Source organism: Ursus arctos, unplaced genomic scaffold (genome assembly GCF_023065955.2).
Source record: "Ursus arctos isolate Adak ecotype North America unplaced genomic scaffold, UrsArc2.0 scaffold_28, whole genome shotgun sequence".
Taxonomy (NCBI): domain Eukaryota; kingdom Metazoa; phylum Chordata; class Mammalia; order Carnivora; family Ursidae; genus Ursus; species Ursus arctos.
Window position 1 is genome coordinate 21,584,498 of NW_026622963.1, and position 24,487 is coordinate 21,608,984.

Consider the following 24,487-nt stretch of genomic DNA (forward strand, 5'->3'; position numbering starts at 1 on the left):
GTTTAGGGAGAGCAGGGGGAAACCATTCTCAGCTCTTAGCTAGAAGCCCTTTGGGACCATGTACTTTGTCACCCTGACAGGACACACAGCCACCCATCATGGGAAGTGGGACACAGGGTGGGTGGGTTTTGATGGGCACAGAGTTAGGATGGAAAGTTCACCTGGACTCTGGAATGCCAACCCGGGGAGTGGTGTGGCCCCACCAATACCCGTTCCTGCGTGGCCATTGACCGCCAAGATGATGCTTGTCAGATATCCAATACATACAGGATCGTTTACCATTTAAGCGACTTGTCCCATTTCTCATGGGTAAGAATTACAGCTATAACGTGATTGGGCCATCAGACACTGCCAGGGTCAACTGTGAATTCCCTCCCTGTCCTGCACATCTTGGCTCACTGTCCTCTCTGCTTGTTCTCAGCCTGTTTCTCAGGCATTCCTGACAGTTGGCATAGCCCCAGGATCCTCCATCAGCCCTGTCCTTGTCCCGCTTTGCACTGCTCCCTGAGAGCCCCCCATCCCTCAGCTGTCCCCCTGTGCCAGTGGCCCTACAGCCTCCAAAGGCAGCACCTCCCATATCGCCAAATGCCAGACTTCTCCTGGGCAACTTAAAACTGCAAATGGAGCAGTTAGCAGGCTCCCCTCGGCTGGGGATCCGGGGAGTGCTGTTCCGCTACTGTCACTGTCGGCCCAGATGACAGCTGAGGACTCACCACTGTCAGACCTGCAGCCAAAGCTGAAGTGTGGCTTGAGGTGGCCCCATGCTTCTTATACTCACACAAGGCTGAAGCTGCAGGCATTGAGAGCTGACAGTATCGTTCAGGACTCCACACTCTCGAGGCATCCCTAAAGGACAAATTCTCCAGGCGGCAGACTGAGTGAGGAATCTGGGGTCCAAAGAGTTGTGCCTGACATCCTCTCACTCTTGTATAGCTATACTTCCCAAATAATAATAAAAACAGAATATAGCTAATATGAAGTGCTAACCCCAACCAGGCTCTGTTCGAAACACTCTATGTGTATCAGTGAATTCTAACTGTCTCTGAAGCACCCTAAGGCGCAGGGAGGTTAAGTGAACCAGCCTCATTGAGGAAATGAATCACTGAGGACAGTCCGCACAGAATCATGGCGGCTAGCTGTCGATCCTGTGATCATTATGCTAGTGATGCGGCCAAGTTTGAACCCAGCCAGCCTGGCTCCAGAAGCCACCCTCCTAGCTCCCAGTCATCCGCCTCCCTGGCAAAATCATGAGCAAGCAGGGTATAGGGTGCTCTGGAGACACCCAGAGGATGGCTGTACCCATCTGGGGTAACCAGGTAGTGAAGTCCCCAAATGCAGGTGATGCTGAGGACATGTAGCCATTGGCCAGCTAAACAAATTCTCAGATTGGCTCTAGACTGCCCGCCTGGACGATGCAGGTCTGTGTGTCCTTCAAACCAGCCTCCCTGCTTCTCACTATTACCTAGCAATTCTGGAGGGATTCTCTAATAGGTAGCTAGGATCTCTGGTGAAGGCTGATGTACATGTATTTAATCAAGACCAGACCTCTGTAGACTTTAAATATCAAAAGAACAGATAAAGAGATTGGCAATCTTTGTTGGAAATTAAACCCAAATCAGAACTTTGGCCTCCGTGAATCCCAAGCTGTCCAAGAACATAGCGAATGTGTGGTGTTGCCTTTTTTTGGATCCTGTTCTAGAATCTTCCTCCTGCTCCATGCTGGCCCTGCCATGTCTTACACACCCTCATCCCTAACATTATGGTTCTTTCTCTCTGACAACCAGTAAAGCATGATAACAGTCACTTCACGTGACAAACTGATAAAAAGATACACCTGAATGCTCCTCCATCTGCATCCATGGATGGCCTTTCCAGGTGTGTGTACAGCTTCTCAGTTCCCTGTGGTTTGGTTTCCAGGGGAACGCAGAACCATCGTGTCCTGCACGCGGATTGTTAATAAGACCACGACTCTGGTGAATGACAGTGACTGTCCTCAAGCAAGCCGTCCAGAGCCCCAGGTCCGAAGGTGCAACTCACATCCGTGCCAGTCACGGTAAGGAGCTGTGTTCTCAAGCTTGGACCCTCTAGGGTCAGGGCAGAAACACCCATGCATTGGGGGGGTGGGGTGCAGTGTTACACAGTTAATACCACGGTACCTCTCTGTGCCATATTCCGTTGTTGTTGCTAAGTGATTTCTGCTTGCTCGAAATACTGAATTTCTGGCTACGAAGCCAGAGCTCTGAAAAAAATGTATAATCCTAGCTAGAAGGCATTTTTTAGCAGGCCCCTAAGAACATCTCATGGAGAAAAAAATCATCACATACTTCCAACTGATATGTGTTGGCTCCCCCCAAGTTATTTTGTCTTGGCAAAAAAGGAAATCACAGAGTGCGCGCACCCATGAGTAAGTCACACAGGTTACTGTTTGTGATGGGTCTGTTCCGGCGGCTGAAACTAACACCAGTGAGTGGGGATCTTGGTGTTCATTGTTTAGAATCTGTCAGAACTGCTGTTCCCAACCCCAGCTTCCATGGCCATGATACTTCACATGCTCTGAAGTGAATTTTCTTGAGCTGTCAACCGAGATGAATTGTGTGAAATGTGCTTGTCAGTTAAGCTGCCTTATTTCCGGTCATTTCAGTGAGACTTTGCATCGTACTGTGATTGGTAAAGTGTGTAGTATCACCCCTGTTCTCCCATTCTGCTCTGGGCTGAGGTGCATGGTTTTTGTTTTGTGGTTCTATGCATGTTTTTCTTCTCTGAAGAAGCTGGACTTTTGACATGGCAATTCTGTAAGCTCAACTTGGGCCTCTTGTCTGGTGCAAAAGTTTCACAAAGCATGGGGTTTTCATGCCAACCCCCTTTGCTTTGTCAAACTGGTCAAGTGTGCGAGTGGGAGAGGGAAGATAGGAGGGAAAGCAAGAGGTGAGACTTGTTTCATTCGTTGTGTGTGATCCTTAGCAAGTTAAGAATGAAGGTGGGTGGGAGGATGGGTGAAATGGGTGAAGGGGATTAAGAGGTAGGAACTTCCAGTTACAAAATAAATCAGTCATGGAGCTGAATGAGACAGCATAGGGAATATAGTCAGTAAGATGGTAGCAGTGTTGTCTGGTGACGGACGGTGAGTACACTTATTGTGGGGAACATTGAGTAATGTATAAAATTATTGAATCATCATGTTGTACCTGTGAAACTAATATAATGCTGTATATTAATCATACTTCAATTTAAAGAAAAGGATGAAATTCTGCCCTAACCCTGAATGCCATGAGGAACAGCTCACTTGGGGAAGTCTTCCCGAGCATCTTGGCTCTGAGCAGCCATCCCACAGACCCATCCGTTGATGGCAACCACACACACCCTGGGGGGCAAAGAAGGAAGTCCTGCCACTGTGAAGACCAAAGATCAGACAGGCCACAGAGACAGCTCAGCTCTGTGACATACTAGAAAGTAGGTTAAGTGAATCTAGAAGAGGGGAGGTCAGCACGGGCTCAAGGGCATGGCTGAGTGAGAAGGATCTTAGGGACCCGTTCAAGAATCATGTTTTAAAATCACTTATGACTTCAAACTATAAATTTTAGTGTCCAAAGATTTCTTAATTTATGCTCATAAACCAAATAACATAAAACATGAAATCAGAGTTGCTCTGATTGAATTGAAACACCTATGTGATGGGGAAGAGTAGCCCAGTGCATTCTGCCCTCCCTCATATCACAGTAGACCCAAGGAATGGACCAAGGAATAAAGTTTAAAAACTGTCAGACACTCTGCTTTCCATAATGATGGGGTTGCTTTTATTGGACCAAGCCTCCATATTCTTCACAATGATACTCTTAACTTTATTGATCACATACCATATGTGGTAGCCACTAGCTAGTCCAAATTGATATGTGCTGTAAAAGTAAAAATATACACCTGATTTCAAAGATTTAGTATGGAAAGAGATAAAATATCTTAGTGATTTTTAATACTGATTACATGTTAAAATAATTATGCCTTGGACACATTGGGTCAAATGCAGTACATTATTACAATTAAATTCACCAGTTTCCTTTTGATTTTTTAATATGGGTAGTAGAAAATTAAAATTATATATATGGTTGATGTCTTAATTCTATTGAATGGCACCGCTCTAGATTAACATAGTATTCACAATGTTCAGGATACAGTCCAAAATTACCAGACATAGGAAAAAAACAGAAAAATGTGATCCATACAATAATGGAAACTGACTCCAAGATGACACATATGTTGAGATTAGCAGACAAGAATTTCAAAGCAGCTATTATAATTATGCTCAAAGACATAAGAAAAAATATAGTCACAATCAATGAACACATAGGAAATCTAAGCACAAAAAAGAGACACTCTAAAAATGAACCAAATTTTAGGACCAAGAAACACAGTATCTGAAATTTTTTTTAAAAAACTCCCTTTGATGGGCCTAACAGCAGATAATGAAAAAAGATCAACAAAATTGAAGGTAGAAGAATAGAAATTATCCAGTCTGGAAAACAGAAAGGAAAGATTGTTGACAATGACAGAGCCTCAGTGATCTGTGGGATACTATCAGGCATTCTAACATAAGTGTAATTAGGGTCAGAGAAGGGGGGGAGGGGAAAAATAGAGCAGAACGTAATCAGAGACAATGACCGAACATGTCCCAGGTTTAGTGAAAGACAGAAGAGAGGTGATTAAGTCACTTCTTGAGTATTTCAACTAGATTCCAAATGAATTCAAGCTCCATAACAAAGCCCTCTCACCATTACACCAATAGGCCAAAGCAGCACCCTTATGATTTTGCCACACACAGATATTCTAGGAGGGGACTTCATTGCACTGTAAGACTCTACACAGAAAACCTTGTAGGAAACCACCTACAAAGAAGTCACATCACCCAGCATGAGTTAGCAAAGGTATGCACTCTTCAAAGCAGTGCTACAGAGCTGCTCGAAGCTTGGATGAAGCATATCAAGCGTGTGTCTGGGTCGGTTTGGCTCCAAGATTGCTCACAGAACATTCTGACAGACCACAGGCCTGCTGAACACAGGTATAAGCCAAACACACTTTAGACTAAAAGTAAGTTCAGAAGCACATGCTTAGTATCTCCTTAGAATCAGGGTCAGCAAACTTTTTCTATAAAGGGCTAGATAATAGGTATTTTGGGGTTTTACAGGCCACATATGGTTTCTGATGTTTGGTTTTCTTTGTTTTGTTTATAACCCTTTTAAAAATGTAAAAATGATTTTTAACTCCTGGGTTGCACAAAAACAGTCTGCAGGCCAGGCTTGGCCCAGGAGCAATAATTTGCTGGCCCTGCCTTAGATTATTACTTACCCTTGCCTTGTCCTCTGAGATGTTGGGGCCACAACCTTAGCACGAGCCCAAGCTCTGAAAGTCTGATCTCGGGAAGTATACTTTCTTCTTATACAAAGAAGGACATGTCATTATGCTGAGTTACTCTGTATTGCCCAGTGTTCAGTTCTCTTTTTAAAAGCATCCATCAGAACCCTAAGCACATAGTACAACATCAGTAATTTCCTTCATCCAGCGTGCACCTGTCGAGCACCTTCCCATTCACCAGGCCCTGTTCTAGGTACCAGGGTATATAGAGGCAAGAAAGACCACAAGGTCTTTGCTCTTGTGGAACCTGATAACTACTAGCTTTCTCCCTCCCTCACTTTCTGACCTACCTTTCTGGGTCATCTTTTTTGCCTTCCTGACCCACTTCCTTCCATTCCCTTCCTGACTCCGTAAAATCATACAAATCAGACTTAAAGAATGAGTGGAATTTCCCAAGGCAGAGGATAAAATGAAATTGATAGAAGATAGCACCTGAAATTTGTCTCAGAGCCTCGGAAAGAAATGCTTAATTGCTTCCTCTAGCCTGGTTTCATTTGTTGGTTGTTTAGTTGTTTATTTTGAGCCATCTGACTTCATATTGTTTCTTAAAGAGGACACATAAGAATGAAGTGTCATGGCTCATCGAAGAGTATTTATTGTTTGGCTGAAGAAATGTGTGCTCTGATAGATTTTAAAACTCCTGCAAGCCTTTGTTGTATTTATTTATATTTAAACACAGACGTGCACATACGTGTATGTATATACACGTGTACATACGCAATATATATGTATACACACACACACACACACACACATATTTGAACAATAAAACTTGAATTACTGCAGAGTGTGATCTAGTTGACCTGAGTCTTTCTTCAGAACATCTAGTAATATGGATTTAGGCTGGTAGATGAAGAAAAGTCGAGATTGGCTGAGAAAATTACTGCTAGATAATCAGATTTCATCTATAAAAACTGAACTTTGATAAAGGAGGTGGGTGTGGAGATGTGTAGGGTCTGGAGAAGAAATGGCTGCTTCAGGTGGGGTGGATATGCCTGGAAGACAAATCCTGTAAGCTGGAAGGAGAGCCCAAGAACCCAACAGTGTAAATTTTATTGAAGAAGCCAAAATGCAACTCATGTTGAATCTGGCAAGGCGAAAGAGCCTTTCTATATTATTGTTACTCTTTGACCTTTAAAACAACAGCGATGTTTGTCTTTTCCCTTATATTTTTCTTTATTTCCCCTGATCTCCTTTTAATTTTCTTCAACCCTCTTTTTCCATCAAGTTCCTGGCAGTTTCCTTTACCTTCCCAACTGCACACCATTAGCACCTCTTTATTCTAATCCTGCCCCTAGCTCTGTGGATACTTCTCCCGAACCCTGCCATAACCAAATGGAATCTGGAATCTGACACGCAGGGCAGATGGCCTCTCTCCAGCACCTTGCACACCAATACAAACACATCGGCAAACCTGGCCCCAACATTGGCAGGAGAGGCAGAAATCACAGATCAGCTCAGCTGTTACGACTGAGGCCAGCAGCCTTCACCTTGCTGACCACAGTCTGCGGGGAAGAGGCCCCACCATCATCTGGCATCCAAAGAGCAACGCTGTGTGCCAGCTCCTTCAGACCCAGTCCCAGATAGTGCTGGATGAAGGAGGGTGGGGTACGACAGGGAGATGGGCTCATTCTGAAACACATAGCTCATGCTTCCCCAGATTTAATATTCTTGCAGTCTCTTAGAGCTTGTTGGCCACTTGAAAAGGCCATTCCAAGCTATTAGATGTTTCCCCTAGTATTTGTGATTTGAACTTCTTCCCAGGCAGTACATACTGTACTGGGCATTATATTAGAGTGATTCAGAAAAGAATATTTAATATTGCACTGCCAATTGAATTGAATAGTCATCTGCAAGGAAGTGTATTTGGATTTTAAATTTGTCCTCTTTACTCATTATCTTAACCAGGTGTGCTTTGTTTTAGTTAAAATGGAATGGAATCCCTCGGGTTTTTATGAAAGCATGATGTGTGTGTGTGTGTGTGTGTGTGTGTGTGTGTGTGTGTGTGTGTGTGTGTGATCATGACTTAAGAATGAAACCTAGAACATGTGGATCTTTAGGTACAGCCAAAATCTGAAAAGATAGCATTGTTTAATCCATTTCTAGCTAGTCTCAAACTTAAAGCTTTTCCGTTTCCTGCTTTCCTTGAAAATAAAATAGGTAAATCTAATTGCCACACCTCTGTCCACCATGACCTGGATGTGAGAGGCTGGAGAAACAGAAGCCAGGACGCAGAACTGCTCACACGGGCAGGAGGCGAGGCCCAAGGTTGTATGTTTCTACAGGTCAACAGTGTTAGACTGGGGATCTCCAGAGTAGGGCTCCCCTCTTTCAGGCTCGGCCCACTCTTCAGACGCTTGGGCATATGGCCGCAGGTCAGGAATGAGGAGCACCCCACAAGCCATGTGGAATGAAGAAGCAGTACCTAAGGGGGGAGATGGTGAATAGCATTATTGGTCGATTATGTGCCTTATCCATGGTATAGGAACGGTGAGGAGAAATTTAGTTGGATTCCAGATCTTTTTTCCAGCACTACTCAAATTCCAGAGTTTAATTCATATTTAAATTAAATAGTAAAGTTTTGAAGCCTTTAGTTACTTGTTTAAGTTAGGGAACATTACAGATGGAGAAAGAGAGAGCCTTCAGAGTATTGTTTTGAGTTTGAAAATTCTGTTTTCTTCTTTTCTGCCATACGTAACCCTTCAATCATTTGAACATCCCCCCTCCTTTGATCATTACAGAGGACAAGGGAATTCCCAGATACCAGTTCCACAGGTAGCAGAATTCTCCTGCTGAGAAATGCTTTGCATGTAGACCCTGGGGTCCATGAAGAGGCCCTTCTTTCTTTCTGACTTTTCTGAGTCACAAAATATAAACAGCATTGAGCCCTCAATGTTTGCATTTGATTTTTATGTCACAGTTACAAAAAATGAAAAGTAAATGGAAAAGTTGAAACTCAGTCTGAGGAATAAAAGCAAATATAACCAAGATCATAGTGATCCATCGGAAATGAAGGGAAAATATGTATTCTCCAGGTTCTGGGGGAAAAAAGATCAGACCAAGAAGGAATGGCTCTACAATGGGGGTGTACAATGAAGTATCGCTGACTTGTCGACTCTCTGGGGATATTTCAGAACTGAGCTTGGGGTATGTTTGGTGGCAGCTTTCCAGAAAATTAGACCCTTGCCCCGGGCGCTAATGAAGGCCACTGCTGGCCAAGTCCTGTGCTGGCTGGCTCTGTTACAGGAATGAATAGTCCACAGATAGGAGTGATTTTGCCTAGGAAAGTATTATTCTTTTCTCCTTAGAGGTGCACATTTATATACAAAGACACTCAAATTCCTGGGGTGCCTGGGTGGCTCAGTTGGTTAAGCATCTGACTCTTGATATTGGCTCAGGTCATGATCTCAGGGTCTTGAGATCTAGCCCTACATCAGGCTTCATGCTGGGCATGGAGGCTGCTTAAGATTCTCTCTCCCTCTCCCTCTGCCCCTCCCCCCCACTCACATTGTGTGTGTGCATGCCGTCTCTCTCTCTCTATTTTTTTAAAAAGACACTCAAAAGTAAAAGAATGGAAAAAGATGTTTCATGCAAAGAGAAACCATAAAAAATCAGGATTATCTATACAAATACCAGACAAAATAGATTTTAAAACAAAAAAATTGCTTGAGATAAAAAGGAATATTTTATAATGATAATAGCACAGTCCATCAAAGAAATAACAGTTATATAAACATGTATGAACCTAAAACAGAGCCCTAAAATATACAGTATGAAGAGAAAATTAATTCAACCATAATAGAGACTTTAATGCTCAATTTTCAATAATGGATTTTTAAAACTAGGAAGAGGATCAATAAGGAAATGTAAGACTTGAACAGCACTATAAACCTGCTGGACCTACAAGATAGATATAGAGCCCTCTACCCAATGAGAGCAGAATATACATTCTTTTTATGTGCATGTGAAACATTCCCCAGGATAAACCAACATCTAAGCCATTAAATGAATCTCAGTGAATGTAAAAGGACTGAAATAATGCAAAGTATATTCTCTGACCTTAATAGAATAAAATTAGAAATCAACAACAGAAAGAAAATTTGGAAACTCTTGATACATGGAAATTTAAAAAAAAAACAAAACACCGCAGAACTTCCTAAATAACAACTGGATCAGAGAGAAATCATAAGAGAATTTAGAAAATACTTTCAGATGAATGAAATGAGGATTTAACATATCAGAGTTAGACAATGCAGCCAAAGCAGTCCTTAGGGGAAATTTTATAGCATTGGTGGATATTTGAAACAGAGAATAGGAAAACAATAAAGAAACATCAGTGAAACCAAATGTTGATTATATGAAGAGAATAAAAAAATTGACATTTAGCTAGATCAAAAAAAATTAGAGGATACTCAAATTACTAAAATCAGAAATGAAAGAAGTTGTAAAGGAATACTATAAACAGTTGTATGCCAATAAATTTAATAATTGATATAAAATGGACAAACTCCTAGAAAGATACAAACTATCAAAAGTGAGTAAAGAAGAAATAGAAAGTCTTAATAGACCTATAATAAGTAAACAGGTTAAATTACTAATCAAAAAGCTTCCCCAAAAGAAAAACCCAGGACTAGAAGGCTTCACTTATGAATTCTACCAAATATCTAAACCAGAATTAACAGCAATCCTTCACAAACTCTTGCAAAAATAGAAAAGGAGGGAACACTTCCCAGCTCATTCTGTGAAGCCAGTATTATCCAGATTATAAAGCCAAAGACATCATAAGAAAAGAATACTACAAACCAATATTTCTTACAAGTACTATTGATAAATCTTCAACAAAATACAAGCAAACTGTATCCAGCAACATAAAAAAAGGGGGGGGGGGTCATACACCATGACCAAGTGAGACTTATCCCAGGAATGCAAGGCAAGGATGTGGAAAAAAGGAAACCCTCTTACACTGTTGGTGGGAATGCAAGCTGGTACAGCCCCTCTGGAAAACAGTACAAAAGTTCATCAAGACATTAAAAATAGAACTACCCTATGACCCAGCATTTGCACTACTAGGTGTTTATCCCAGAGATACAGATGTAGTGAAAAGAAGGGGCACCTGCAACCAGTGTTCATAGCAACAATGTCCACAATAGCCAAACTGTGGAAGGAGCCAAGATGTCTTTCAACAGATGAATGGATAAAGAAGACATGGTTCATATATACAATGGAATATTACTCAGCCATCAAAAAGATGAATACCTACCATTTGCATCAACATGGATGGAACTGGAAGGGATTTTACTAAGCGAAATAAGTCAAGCAGAGAAAGACAATTATCATATGGTTTCACTCATATATGGAACATAAGGAATAGTGCAGAGGACCACAGGGGAAGAGTAGAAAAACTGAATGGGAAGAAATCAAAGAAGGAGATAGACCATGAAAGATTCTGGACTCTGGGAAACAAACTGAGGGTCACAGAAGGGAGGGTGGTGGGAAGATGGGGTAACTGGGTAATGGGTATTAAGGAGGGCACATGTTGTGATGAGCACTGGGTGTTACACACAACTAATGAATCATTGAACACTACATCAAAAACTAATGATGTACTATATGTTGGTTAACTGAACATAATTTAAAAAAAGAGAAAAGAAAAAAGAACTAATAAATTCAGTAAGGTTGCAAGATATAAGACCAACAAACTAAAATTAATAACTGTATTTCTCTACAGAAATGATGAACAAATCAAAAATGAAGTTTAAAAAAAACAGTGCTGTTTATAATAGCATCAAAAAGAGTAAAATACTTAGGAATGAATTTAACAAAAGAAGTACAAAACTCATACTCTGAAACTACAAAACATTGTTAAAAGAAATGAAAGAATATCCGAATCAATGGAAAGATGTACCATGCTTGCGAATTGGAAGACTCGGTGTCATTAAGGTGGAAATATTCCACAAATTGATCTACAGGTTCAGTGCAATTTCTATCAAAATCCCATCTGTTTTTACTGCACAAATGGATAAGCTGATCCTGAAACTCAAATGGAATTGCAAAGGGCCCTGCATAGTCAAAACGGTCTTTAAAAAGAGGAACAAAGTTGGCAGACTCACACTTCCCAATTTCAAAACATACCACAAAACCATAGTAATCAAGGTAGTGTGGTATTGCAATAAGGACAGACATATAGAACAGTGGGCTATAATTGAAAAATCCAGAAATAGACCCTCACATTTGTTGTCTGTTGATTGTTGATAAGTGGCTAAGAACATTCAATGAGGAAAGAACGGTCTTTTCAACAAGTGGTATTGTGACAACTTTATGTCCACATGTAGAATAATATAGTTGAATACCTACCTCACACCATGTATGAAAATTAACCCAATGCTCAAAGACCTAAAGAGCTAAATGTATAAAATTCTTAGAAGAAAATGGGGAAAAAATCTTTATTATGTTTATGGTTTCTTAGATATGACATCAGAAGTACAAGCAACAAAAGAAAAAAAATAGATATGTTGGGTTTCATCAAAATTAAAACCTTATGTGCTAATGAGGCTCTCACTGTGTCCTGAGATACCCTAAAGTATCAAGAAAAATGAAAATAAAATTAAGAAAATGAATAGACAACCCATGGAGTGAGAGAAAATATTTTCAAATCATCTATCTGATAAGAAACATATCTAGCATATATAAAGAACTATTACAACTCAATAATAAAATGACACATAACTCAGTTATAAGGGATCTGAATAGATATTTCTCCTGAGGAGAAGGGGAGGAAAAGAAATTGGGGGTTGATAGCTAAAAGGTATAGAGTTTCTTTTTGGCATAATAAGAATATTCTAGACTGTGGTAAAGGCCATTGAATTGTTGAATTGTATGGTATAGAGTTACAGCTCAATAGCGCTGTTAAAAAATAAACACACAAAGAAGTGCACATTTTAAAAAGTTCAGGCTCTTTGCATTCTAAGCAGAGGCCTCCAGCGGGTTTCTATGAGTACAGAGGCTGGAAGGCCAGCCCCACCCCAGAGCCCAGGTATCTCAGAACACAGTGAGCTCAGGACAGTCAGGAGCCTTAATTTAATGGCCACCATTATTATGCATGGGCTAGTGATCTCATCCATCCTCTCCCACTAAAAATGCCAGATCTCTCCCTGAGCCTCTAGTCGGGATTCTTCGGACAGAATTCGATGAGTGCATTCAGTCGCCCTCCCGTTGGTCCCATTTAGCTTTCTAGCAAAGTATATGACCAGCATAGCTGCCATTCCCCAAACACACTGGCAATAAGGCTGAAAGTCCTTTCCCCCATGCCAGCCTTCATTCTTTTGGCCTCACAAAAAAAGCCATCCCCTAGCATCAAATTAGTGGATCCATGCAAGTAAGCAGGCAGCGTTTTCAATCAAGAGGCAGCGAACCCCACCCCGCACACTGGTGCTTCCCATACCTCTCACTGGAGGGGGAATTTGGGGATGACCAGCTGTGTCTCTGAGCAGTGGTTTGTGCATCCATAACATAAAGGGAATAACTACCATTTGGTACTCCATCTCTTTATTTACTTGGTCATTTCTTTTTAGTATTTATACAATGTACTATCATGTTGCAAGTATTCTAAGGAGCCAAAGGATTTCACGTTGGCCTAATAGTCTCCTATCCTACCTACCTCACAGAGTTTAGTACTGGAGAGGATGAAAAAGGGCTCCATAAAAAACTGAAAAGGGAACGGGGCGCCTGGGTGGCACAGCGGTTAAGCGTCTGCCTTCGGCTCAGGGCGTGATCCCAGCGTTCTGGGATCGAGCCCCACATCAGGCTTCTCTGCTATGAGCCTGCTTCTTCCTCTCCCACTCCCCCTGCTTGTGTTCCCTCTCTCGCTGGCTGTCTCTATCTCTGTCAAATAAATAAATAAAATCTTAAAAAAAAAAAAACTGAAAAGGGAAGCCAGTCTCTGGGACTAGGGATCCTTACCTCAAGGATCCTTCTAGACCATGGAGACCTGCACATTCTCCTGGTGGCCCCCAGCTCACCCAAGTGAGTCAAATACTACTCTGAAAAAAGCCCTGTCTCTCCCTTTCTCCTCACCCATGGCACTTTCTCCCCAAACCCCAAAGCAGAAACATCACCATAAGAATGAGAAAACCTGACACACTGTTGAGACAATTAAAGTAGAACTTGACATACTCAGTGGTGAAAAGCTGAAAGCTTTACCTCTAAGATCAGGAACAAGAACATGATGCCCACTCCCACCACTTTTATTCAACATAATACTGGAATTCCTAGCCAGAGCAATTAGCCAAGAAAAAAAGGGGGGGCATCCAAATGATAAAGGAATAAGTACAACTGTCACTGTTTGCAGATGACATGATACTAAATACAGAAAAGTCCAACGACTCTACCAAAAAACTGTTTGAACCAATAAATGAATTCAGTAAAGCTGCAGGATACAAAATTAATATACCGAAGTCTTGCATTTCTATACACTAATAACAATCAGAAAAAAAAAAATTTAAATCCCATTTATAAATGCATCAAAATGATAAATACCTAGAAATAAATTTAACCACAGAGATGAAAGACCTGTATACTGAGAACTATGACACTGAAGAAGACCCCAATAAATGGAAGGATATGCCGTGCCAATGGATTGGAAGAATTAATATGGTTAAAATGTTCATACTACCAAAAGCAACCTACAGTTTCAGTGCAATCCCTATCAAAATTCCAATGGTATTTTTCACAGAACTAGAACAAACAACCCTAAAATTTGTCTGGAACCACAAAAGACCCCAAATAGCCAAAGCAATCTTGAGAAGGCAGAATGAAACATCACACTCCCCATTTTCAAACTATATTACAAAGCTGTAGTAATCAAAACTGTGTGGTAGCATAAAAACAGACCTGCAGATCAATGGAACAGAATAGACAGCCCAAAAGTAAACCTGCACATATATGGTCAAAGGAGCCGAGAATATACAGTGGTGAAAGGACAGTCTCTTGAATCAGTGGTGTTCGAAAAACTGGACAGCCACATGCAAAAGAATGAAACTAGACCACAATCTTACACCGTACACAAAAAAGAACTCAAAATGGTGTAAAGAGTTGAATGTAAGACCTGAAACCATAAATCTCCTAGAAAAAAAAACATAGGCTAAGTAAACTCTGTACAATAAGTCTTGGTGATGGGTTTTTTTTTGATTTGACACCAAAAGCAAAGACAACAAAAGCAAAAATAAGTGGAACTATGTCAAACTAAAAAACTTCTGCACGGTGAAGGAAACCACCAAAAAATGAAAAGGCAACCTGAACGGAGAAGATATTGACAAACTGTGTCTCTGATAAGGGGTTAATATCCAAAATATATAAAGAACTCCTACAACAAAATATCAAGAAAACAGTCTTCTTTAAAAATGGGCAGAGGATCTGAGTAGACATTTTTCCAAAGACAAACAGATGACCAACAGGTACATTAAAAGATGTTCAACACCCACTAATCAACAGGAAAATGCAAATCAAAACCACAATGAGCTATCACCTCACACCTGTTTGAAGGGCTGTTATCAAAAAGACAAGAAATAACAGGTGTTGGTGAAGATGTGGCAAAGAGGGGACCCTCGTGTACTGTTGGTGGAAATGTAAATTGGTACAGCTACTACAAAACTTAGTAGGGAGGTTCCTAAAAAATAAAAAATAGAAGTACTGTATGATCCAGCAATTTCATATCTAGGTATTTGTCCAAAGAAAATGAAAACACTAATTCAAAAATATATATGCAGCTCATCGCTCATTGCAGCATTACTTACAATAGCCAAGATATGGAAACAACCTAAGTTTCCATTGGCAGATGAATAAATAAAATTAATAGATACAGAAAAAAAAAATATATATATATATATATATACACACAATGGAATATTATTCAGCCATAAAAAAGAATGAAATCTTGCCATTTGTAACAACATGGATGGACCTTGAGGGCATTATGTTAAGTGAAATAAGTCAGAGAAAGACAAGCGCTGTATGATCTCGTTTATATATGGAATCTAAAACAAGAACAAAAACTGAAAAGAGCTTGATCATAGATACAGAGAATCAGGTCAGTGCTTGCTAGAGGCAGGGGATAGAAGGGTGGGTGAAATGCATAAAGGAAGCCAAAAGGTGCACACGTCCAGGTATAAAATAAGTCCTGGGGATATAGTGTAGAGCGTGGCACATTGTTATAGCTATTACAGTTTTTCTAACTATTATTATAGTTAATAATACTGTATCACGTATTTTAAAGTTGCTAAGAGAATAAATCTTAAAAGTTCTCATCACAAGAAAAACAATTCTGTGGCCACATATGGCGACAGATGTTAGCTAGACTTCCTGCCATGGACATTTTGCAATATAAGCAAATACCAAATCATTGCATTGTACACATAGATGTAAAAACGTAAAAATTTTTAAAAAAAATAACTTGACAGAAGCTCTGGTCAGAACTCCTCCGTACAAAAATAGAATCATTCTTTTTTTTTTTTTTAAGACAAGACATTCTTGCCAGACTGGAGTAATGCATATACTCTGGAACTATCCCAGCATTTGTATTAAATTGTTTAAATAACTACTGCCTTCTGGTGGCATTTTGCATCTGTTCCTCCCGAAGTAAACCCCTGAACCTTTCTAGAAAGACCCTGCATAGGCTGGATCCATAAGCCTTCTAAGAGGTACCTGTGAGAGGCGGCACCATGGAACTGAGGTTATTTCTGACCATCTGAAGTGATGCTGTGTGCCTGCAAGCCTGGCCTGTGCTCAGCCTTATTGCCCTTTTGAAAACTAATCTTTTTACAAATATGTCAAGTGCTTAGGGTTTCCCTATGGTACACAGAATTATTCTTGTGCTTCCTGAGAACCGGGAGGGTTAGCTAGAAAGCATGCCCGCTTCTCCTACTCCAAGGAAGCTAGCCTACCAGCTCTGCATGCCTGCACAGTTAGGCTCAGGGGCCGTTGTGTCAAGGAAGGAATGGAATGTTTTTTCTGCATCAGTTGAGAGGATCATATGGTTCTTGTCTCTTCTCTTATTAATGAAGGACCTCTTTGGTAAGCCAAAGACATTGCCCAGGCAGGGAAGAAATGTTACTTTTATTAACCTCCTGCGTCAGAGTGAGTCTGTGGAGTCCTCTTCTGAGAGAGGTTCTAATACTGGTGCAATACACATAGGAAGCAGGTGTCAGGCACACAAGGGAGCAGGACGGAGAAGGCGTGCAGGGGGTCAGTGCAGCGTGACGTCACACCTGGCCCTTTCTTCCGTTCTGGCTGGAAACTTCCATGAGAGAGTCTTAGAGAACAGCTTCAAATGTCAAAGGAGAGGGTTCACAATTGCAATAGCTCAAGCTGCTTGTTGGTCAAGGCCATAAATACCAGTTCAGATATCAGCAATGGTACACTGTATGGTGTCCTTCATTCCAAGTGCAGCTGTGACGTTCCCTTCCACGGGGGTTCATGATTCTCTTAGGTGAGAGTGTGTGTCTTGCCCCTGAATGTCATCGCTTCTCAGACTTAGAGATGGCAAGTCCTGTAACCCTCCCGCCAGCGGGCTGGCCAGGCCTTGGCCCTGGGTACACATTGGTGCTGCTCCCAGCAGCACTTCCCAAAGCAGGGCTCATGGCAAATTTAGAGGGAGGAAGAACTCCATGGTCACATCCAAAGGGGAAGTGGTATGTCCCACAGAGCCCCATGGGGCTTATTACTGCATGGTCCCTAGCCAGTGCACTTGGGATGTGCCAGTGTGCGCGGAGCATTGCTGTGAGAACACCATGACTGGGCTGCTCCCCAGGAGAATTTTGATCTTGGTGCTCCTGGCAAAAGGCTCAAGGGGCCACCACCCTGTAAGGTGACCCGCTTAGGGTGACTCTGCACCTCTACCAGAAAAGTACACTCCATACTCAGACCTCTTTCTCTCATTGAAGAGATGATCAAGTATGGTGGGAGGCAGGAGACCACCCAATTAGCTAATGACGTGGCTGCGAATGGTGCTTCTGCACCCACAGGACTTCCACCTGCTCTGAAACCCTGGCTATAGCATAGAAATGCAACAGAGGTGATCTGGGACCACCAGCTTCTCAGACGCACTGGATCTTGTCTCTAGTGAAGCTAGACGCAAGAAACGTGTGCATCAATGTTCTTTGGCCCCAGGCAACAGAACTGAATCTACAAATGTACCAAAAAGATAAGAGTATATAGAAAGGATGTGGAATAGCGCCCCATATTGACGAGATGCTAAAAAGCATGTCTTGGAGAGGGGATCTTGGAGCCAGCTGCCTCCCCTCCAGGCGCTCCACTTGAATCCAGGTTCCCGGAGAAGGTCTGCTTGGCCTGGTTTGGCTCCCATGCTGTGCAGGGGCGTGGCATAGACACCCGGAGGAAAACCCAAGAAGGAACACAACAGCGAGCAGGTGGAAACAGCAGACGTCCTCCACCCCGAACACATAGGGACATGCTGATGTCATGACCAAAGCGAGACTAAGGAAAACCATCCACTCGACACTGTCCAGCAAGTGTGAGAGCCGGCAAGTCTATTAACAGGAGGGCTACTGTACTGGAAAATTCCTGTGTCCCAGTAAGAAAGGCAGCCCGATGAGAATGTTACTCTTGGATGTGAACTTTCAGCATCAGCAATTGTACGATTCTCAAAGCATGAGTGTTTTTTTTCCAAACTTTTAGTGATGGGTGTGGTACGATGTGTTACCAAACCCAGGCTTCTCCTGGTTATTTTAACCCCCAAACTGTACCAGTGCAAGCGCCAGTTCCTGGAGTGTAACCGGATCAGGTGTGATGGCTGAAATGTGTCCGGGACCAGTGAGCTCATCAGCTGCTGCTTAAATTCTATTCACTTGTCCTTCTGCTTCCCTCCTGACAATTCAGTTCCTACAAATCCCAGAGAAACTCCTTTCCCTCTCAAAAGACTATCTGAAAATGAATTTATGGTAAAAGCAGAGAATCTTTTTTTTAACAGCTTTATTGAGGTATAATTCCCATACCGTTACAATTCACCCATTTTTAAAGTTTTAGTTATACTCAAGGAGCTGTGCAATCATCACCCCAGTCGAAGAACATTTTCATCACCTCAAAACAAAACAAAACAAAAAAAACCTCCATACCCATCTGCAAACAGACAATAAAACAGAAATAGACTCATAAATACAAAGACCAAACTAGTCTTTGCCAGAGGGGAGGGGGGGTGGATAACATCGGTAAAGGAGATTAAGAGGTACAAACTTCCAGTGTTAAAATAAATAAGTCACGGAGATGAAAAGTACAGCACAGGAATATAGTCGATAATATTGTAATAATGGAGTGTGGTGACAGATGGTGACGACACGTACCGTGGTGTGCGCTGGGTAATGTACAGAATTGTCGAATCGCTATGCTTTACACCTGAAAGCAGAGGGTCTTAAAACTGAGAACTTGTGTTCTTCTTGATGAGAGTAAATTATGGAGGTGGCAGAAATCCAAAGCAGGGTAGGAGTGGTCCTGTCCATTGCTGCCTGTGAGCAGTAAGGCAAGCTGGGAGGGGAGGGGAGGGCAGAGAAGTTGGTGTCGTCACCCCATTTTACAGATGAAGCTTTTGAGACATAACTTACCCAAGGTCATACCCGTAGCAAGCAGAACTCAAACCAAGTTTTCCTACTTTAAATCTTGCATGCTTCCTGCTACACCATTCCCATTAAAAAAAAAAAAAAAAAAAGTACAACCTGCTTGTACCATGGCATGAAAAAGAACCCTTTCTGACCAGGGCACCTTTAAATAGATATTCAGAGGTGAGACAAGAGAAGGCAGTGGATGGCGTTGTAATGGACTTCAGCTCAGGGTGGGGTGCAGAGGAAGCCGTGGCGGCTCCCTTCTCTGGAAGTGAAACATGCAGCCAGAAGTTTGAAGCTTTGAAATTAAACGCTAGAGCAGTTTCACTAAATGCTATACAGGTGGTCCCTAACTCACCATGGTTCCACTTAAGATTTTTCACCTTTACCGTACTGAGAAAGCAACACGCATTCCATAGAAATCATACTTCGAGTTTTGACTTTTGATGCTTTCCGCGGCTACTGATACGTGACATGATCCTGTCTGGGCAGCGTGAGGGTAAAGAACCAATACACGTTCAACCATTCTGCACCTGTACAACTGTTCTGTTCTTCCCTTTCAGTACAGTAATCAATACATGACAGGAGACATTCAACACTTTGTTATCAAATTGGCTTCGTGTTAGGTTTTGCCCAAGCGTGGGCTAACGGAAGCATTCTGAGCACATTTAAGGTGGGCTAAACTAAGCTACGATGTTCGGTAGGTTTGATGTATTAAATGCATTTTCAGCTTGGGATATTTTCAACTTAACGATTATCTGTCAAGACATAACTCCATCATAAGTTGAGAAAGGCCTGTGGATGGTCAGTTTTCTGGCTTGTTCTTCATGTTATCTGGACTCATGCTGGAAAAGAAGTTAAAATTCAGAACTTTGGCATCTGAGACAAGAGGTTCAAATATGAAGGAGGCTTCCCAGGGGACATGTGTATGTGCAGAGTTTTGGGGGGCGGGGCGAGGTGCTGTCCTCTGAATACCAAGACAACTCACTCATCAGTTGATCCCCAGCTTGCCAATGATGGGCTCCAGGAGCCTGGGGGAGACCCTCACACTCTCTCACTCAGACCCGAATGAGCAATGGCACAAGCTACAGGGACTGAACAGGTGGGAGGTGGTCTGTAGCTCAGGTCTACGATTTTCTGGGTAAAAAGCTAAGCCTGCCTGATCTAGGGATCAAACTTGTAACCTCTGACACCTGCAGTATGTCCACTGTGGCCAAACAATGAATTCACTCAGGCCAAATACCAGGCATGGGCAGGACACCTGTGTTACTCCTGTTAAATAATCTGTATGGCTCTGTGTATTCCTTTGTTTATTGTTCACCTTCTTTCTATTGTTCTTTAATCCACAAGGGCAAGGACCTCATCGATATGCCATTCATTCAGCAGCTTTTTGTAGAGCACCTGCAATGTGCCATGTGAGCAGGGAAACTTGGGTGTGCTGCTCTCTGTCCAGTACCAGCAGTGTCCAGAGCTTAAGAGGGTTAATAGGTTGCTTGAATGGATGAGTGGATTTTAGTACTGGCCGTGAAACAGTGCGTCTGTCCACCCACGATTCCTCATCTCCATGGCCAAGTGGCACCATGTTGAAGATGAGGTCTCATTCTAGCACCATGAGCATTGACCCATTGGGAGAGAAACATCTGACCTGGACAGGTGCTCCCTTGACAAGGGGGTGGAAGTAATTCAGAGGCTGGTTTGGCACTCTGATGTGTGTTCAGGTGTCCCCTGGTTAAATCATTGACCTACCCTCAGTGCAGCCCATGATGGACTTTATCCAGGCCCACCTTTACTTGACCTTGACCTGACTCTGACTCGAACCTCTCCCAAGAACCCTTCTTGTCCACTTTGTCAGCATAAGTTCCTGCAGAACTTTCTTAAATCTGTGCTTTACTCTTGTCTTCATTTAAATTATTTTAAGTTTGAAAAGAAAAGATCATTGTATCCTTATTGCATAGAGGCACCTAACACAGTTTGTTAGGCTTGATAGCTGAGAAAAAGCATGAAATGCTCTCTCCGTATTACCCAGGGGCAGCCTCATATGGGGGTTATTGAAATCATGGACTGGCTGGTCATTTGCAGCATGGGTTCTGGTCCCAGCGCCACTACTAGCTACAGGCAAACACATGGTCAAGTTACCTGATCTTGCCATCTATAAATTGGGAAATTAGAACCTCAATCATAGAAGTCTTGAGAAGATTAGATGAAGTAATGCCTATAAATTCCTCCGTCCCAAGTAAGCACTAGGTGAATGCTGGCCAAAACCATCATCACTGCTGAGCTACAGAACTATATTAATGATAAACATCAGCCAGCTGTTGGACCCCAGCATTTTATGGGTTATCCGTCATTTCTTAAGACACTACACACACACGTGCGCATGTGCATGCACACACACACACACACACACACACACACACACATATTTTTAACAGTGTATAACTACATAATTTAAATAACCCCTGCTAGTATTTTCCAGGTAATAAAAGATTCGGGGAAGGTCCTAGTATATGCTAACATTCCCCATCTTGTCAGAACAAGTTTATATAATTTATATGTATTTCGGGGTAAATTGAAATAGCAGAAAAATCTTATGTGGTTCATTTCTGACATCATGAATGTTTCTGAGCACTGTATTTGTGAACTTCAGATAATATTATCAGCAGGATGGAGGTAGGACCTGGGGAGGAAAAGGGTTTATATGAAAGGGTTTCAGAGTCATTCAAGCCCCAAGATTGGGTTACGGGCTTGGTGCGTGACTAGAAGCTTCACAGATGTGTTGTGCCCAGGTGGCTCATTACAAAGCAGGCTGGAGAGATGGTGGGGAGTAAGTAATAAGGCTATACTTGATGTGGATGGATGTCAAATGCTGGATCCTGCCAGCACTTCTGCCTGCTAACCTGTATTTGGAATTAAATACCACTGAAGGAAGGAGCTTGGTGAAATATAAGTACATAATTTCCAAGAGGAATTCCTGACGGCATTAGGAGCAGAAATTAGCACCATGAAGGTAGTGAATGTGCGCTGGCCCACACCCAGCACATGGCTCAAGAGTGGTTTCCCTTCCATGACTCCTAATCCACTTCCTGGGAAGGGAACCCAACTGGCCACTTGGAGAGAGCTTTACACTAGATCTTGAGAGCAGGGAGAGGAAAAAATTTCAGCTGCACCTGCCCAGTGAGTTGTCAAGGAAAACAAAAGGTGACCTGAGGACCAGCCATTCTCACAGAGCTAGTCAGAAATAAGTCAGAGATCAGATGATTATTTTTATAGCATATGCAGTGGTTGTAATGTATCGGGATCTCCTGGCATCTTGTTAACCGACAGATAGCCAGGCCCACTCTCAGAGTTTCTGATTCCATAGATCTATGGAGGGACCTGAGAATCTGCATCCCTAACGAGCTTTCCAATGATGCTGGCCCAGGCACCACACTGAAAGCCACCAACACATGGTAACAAAGGTTTCTTAAAATTTTAACTCAAGAAGTATGATGAGAAGAACCAGGTTTGGCAGATTGGGTCCCATGATTTGAATTTGACAGAAGATGCAAAAATCCTTCACTAGAAAGTGTGTGTGGCCAATCCAGGAAGGAAGGGTAGTCAGTTATCTCATCTCCTGAGGGCTGGAGGACTAGGGGACCCAGACCCCAGACTATTTGGGGGGAAAGAGCAACTGGGGCAGGAGACCCTAACCAAGTCAAGAATGCAAGCAGGACCCTCAAGGAGGCCCCAGGCCTTACCCAGCTGAGGCTCTAGAGACTGGTGATGGAGGTGTGGTGGCGCAGGGTGGGTACAGGCAACTGGTCATCCGCGCTTATAGACAAAGCACTTCTCTTCTCGCTCTTCTCTCAGAAGGATGCCGTGAAAGGGGCCATCAGTCTCACTTTAATTCTGACAGACCAGGAAGGAGTCATCATTGGTATGAAAGTGACAAAAACCAGGGAAGCAATGACTCCCCATATCATTTTTTCAGTTGGTCACACAGGAAAGGGAATTCAGCAAGGTTAAGCATGGACCGCTCTGCTTTGGGAAAACAGAAGAAATAAAAGTCAAAGTAGAGCTAGTTCTAATCTCAGAGCTAAAGAAGGTCAGTACAGCACAGGACGTAGGGCAAGTTCTGGAGGATTTGATTCTGACTCCATAATCATGAACAGACCCAACAGGACAGACAAGAGGAGACAAATGAAGGACCGGAGAGCTACCCGGCAGCCCTGGATGAGCCAGATGCAAGGCATAAGAACACCAGGCGAAAGGGACATGTGGCAGGAGAACAGTTTGGAACCTCAGCAGACAGCTCAGGCCAGGCAAGCAGAGGCCTGCCAGCTGAGACCTGTTTACAAAAACAACAGCCTTTTGTTGTTGATTAAATTAAACTTCAAAGTACACAAAACTGGGAAGGATAAGGCCAAAATACTTTTTAACAAGGAGAACGAGGCTAAAACTGGAGCAAGGCAGAAAAAAGCACAGAGAGCATGATGGCCAAGGATGATATGGGGAGTGTAGAGCATGAGCCCTGGGAGCAAAGCATGTCCAAGTTCAACGATGAAAGCTCAGCTACTAGTTTCCATCCTGTCCCAGCTCTAGAGTTGCCACTGGGGGATCTCGACCAGGCCACTCAGCCTCTGTAAAGCGGGGGACACAGGTAGCACCTGCTGCAATACGGCTGTCATGAGAATTACATGAGTTAATAGAAATATATTGCTTAGGACAATTCCTGGCACACAGTAAGTGCTAAATAAGTCAATTTTATGATCACTGTTGTTATCATCATGATTTTTTAGAAGTGTCCGAAACCCCATTCCAGGAGGAAATCCAATCCAATCCAAGATGCTACAGAACCCTACAAATGTTACCTCCAAGGCTCTGCTGATTGGTTTTATGAAATTGTGGCTGATGAGAGAGGAACCAGACTCTGAGGGCGGGTTTCAGTTTCCCAAATGGATAAATGCACAGATCCAAGGAATGCCACCTCAGCCTGCTGTCAACCCCTGGTCCAACTGGAGGACAGATCGATGACGTAGGAAGATGGTTTATATGCATTTTAGGGAGAAGGCTGCATGCATGCCTCCAATCGGGGAAGGTTTAATGAGAACACCAGTGGCTGTCAGTGTTATTGGGGTGGTGGGTCAGGTCAGCAGAGCACTTAGCAAGTCGCCATGAAGCTACAGCTAGATCCAGGTCTACTTCATCTGGGTCCAGGGAGGCCCCTGTCGAGTACGTCAAGCCTCCTGTCATGTGACTGCTCTGGGTAGGACTCCATGGTGGGGACTGCCACAGGATCAAGGTGCACCACAAAAACCTGTGGTTGTTGAGTGGTGGGGCTCCTGCTAGGACCAGGGCACCCACTTTGCTTTCCCTTGTTTCCATCCCTCACCCACTCCTTGTGGTTCCAGTGAGTGGCACACAGACCCCCGTTCTCAGTGGTTGTAAGGGTGGGAATGGTGTTAGGACAGGACAGCAGACCAGGAAGGAGAACTTGA

The 24,487-nt window shown here is 42.7% G+C and overlaps 1 protein-coding gene across 1 annotated transcript in view; it reads left to right on the top strand.

Annotated features, from left to right (window-relative positions):
* ADAMTS17 (ADAM metallopeptidase with thrombospondin type 1 motif 17) overlaps positions 1 to 24,487 on the top strand; it is a 351,717-nt gene that overhangs the window by 280,521 nt on the left and 46,709 nt on the right. The window contains exon 21 of the mRNA XM_057303716.1: positions 1,918 to 2,053. Coding sequence (XP_057159699.1) covers positions 1,918 to 2,053 — 136 coding nt within the window. The remainder of the gene's footprint in view (positions 1 to 1,917; positions 2,054 to 24,487) is intronic.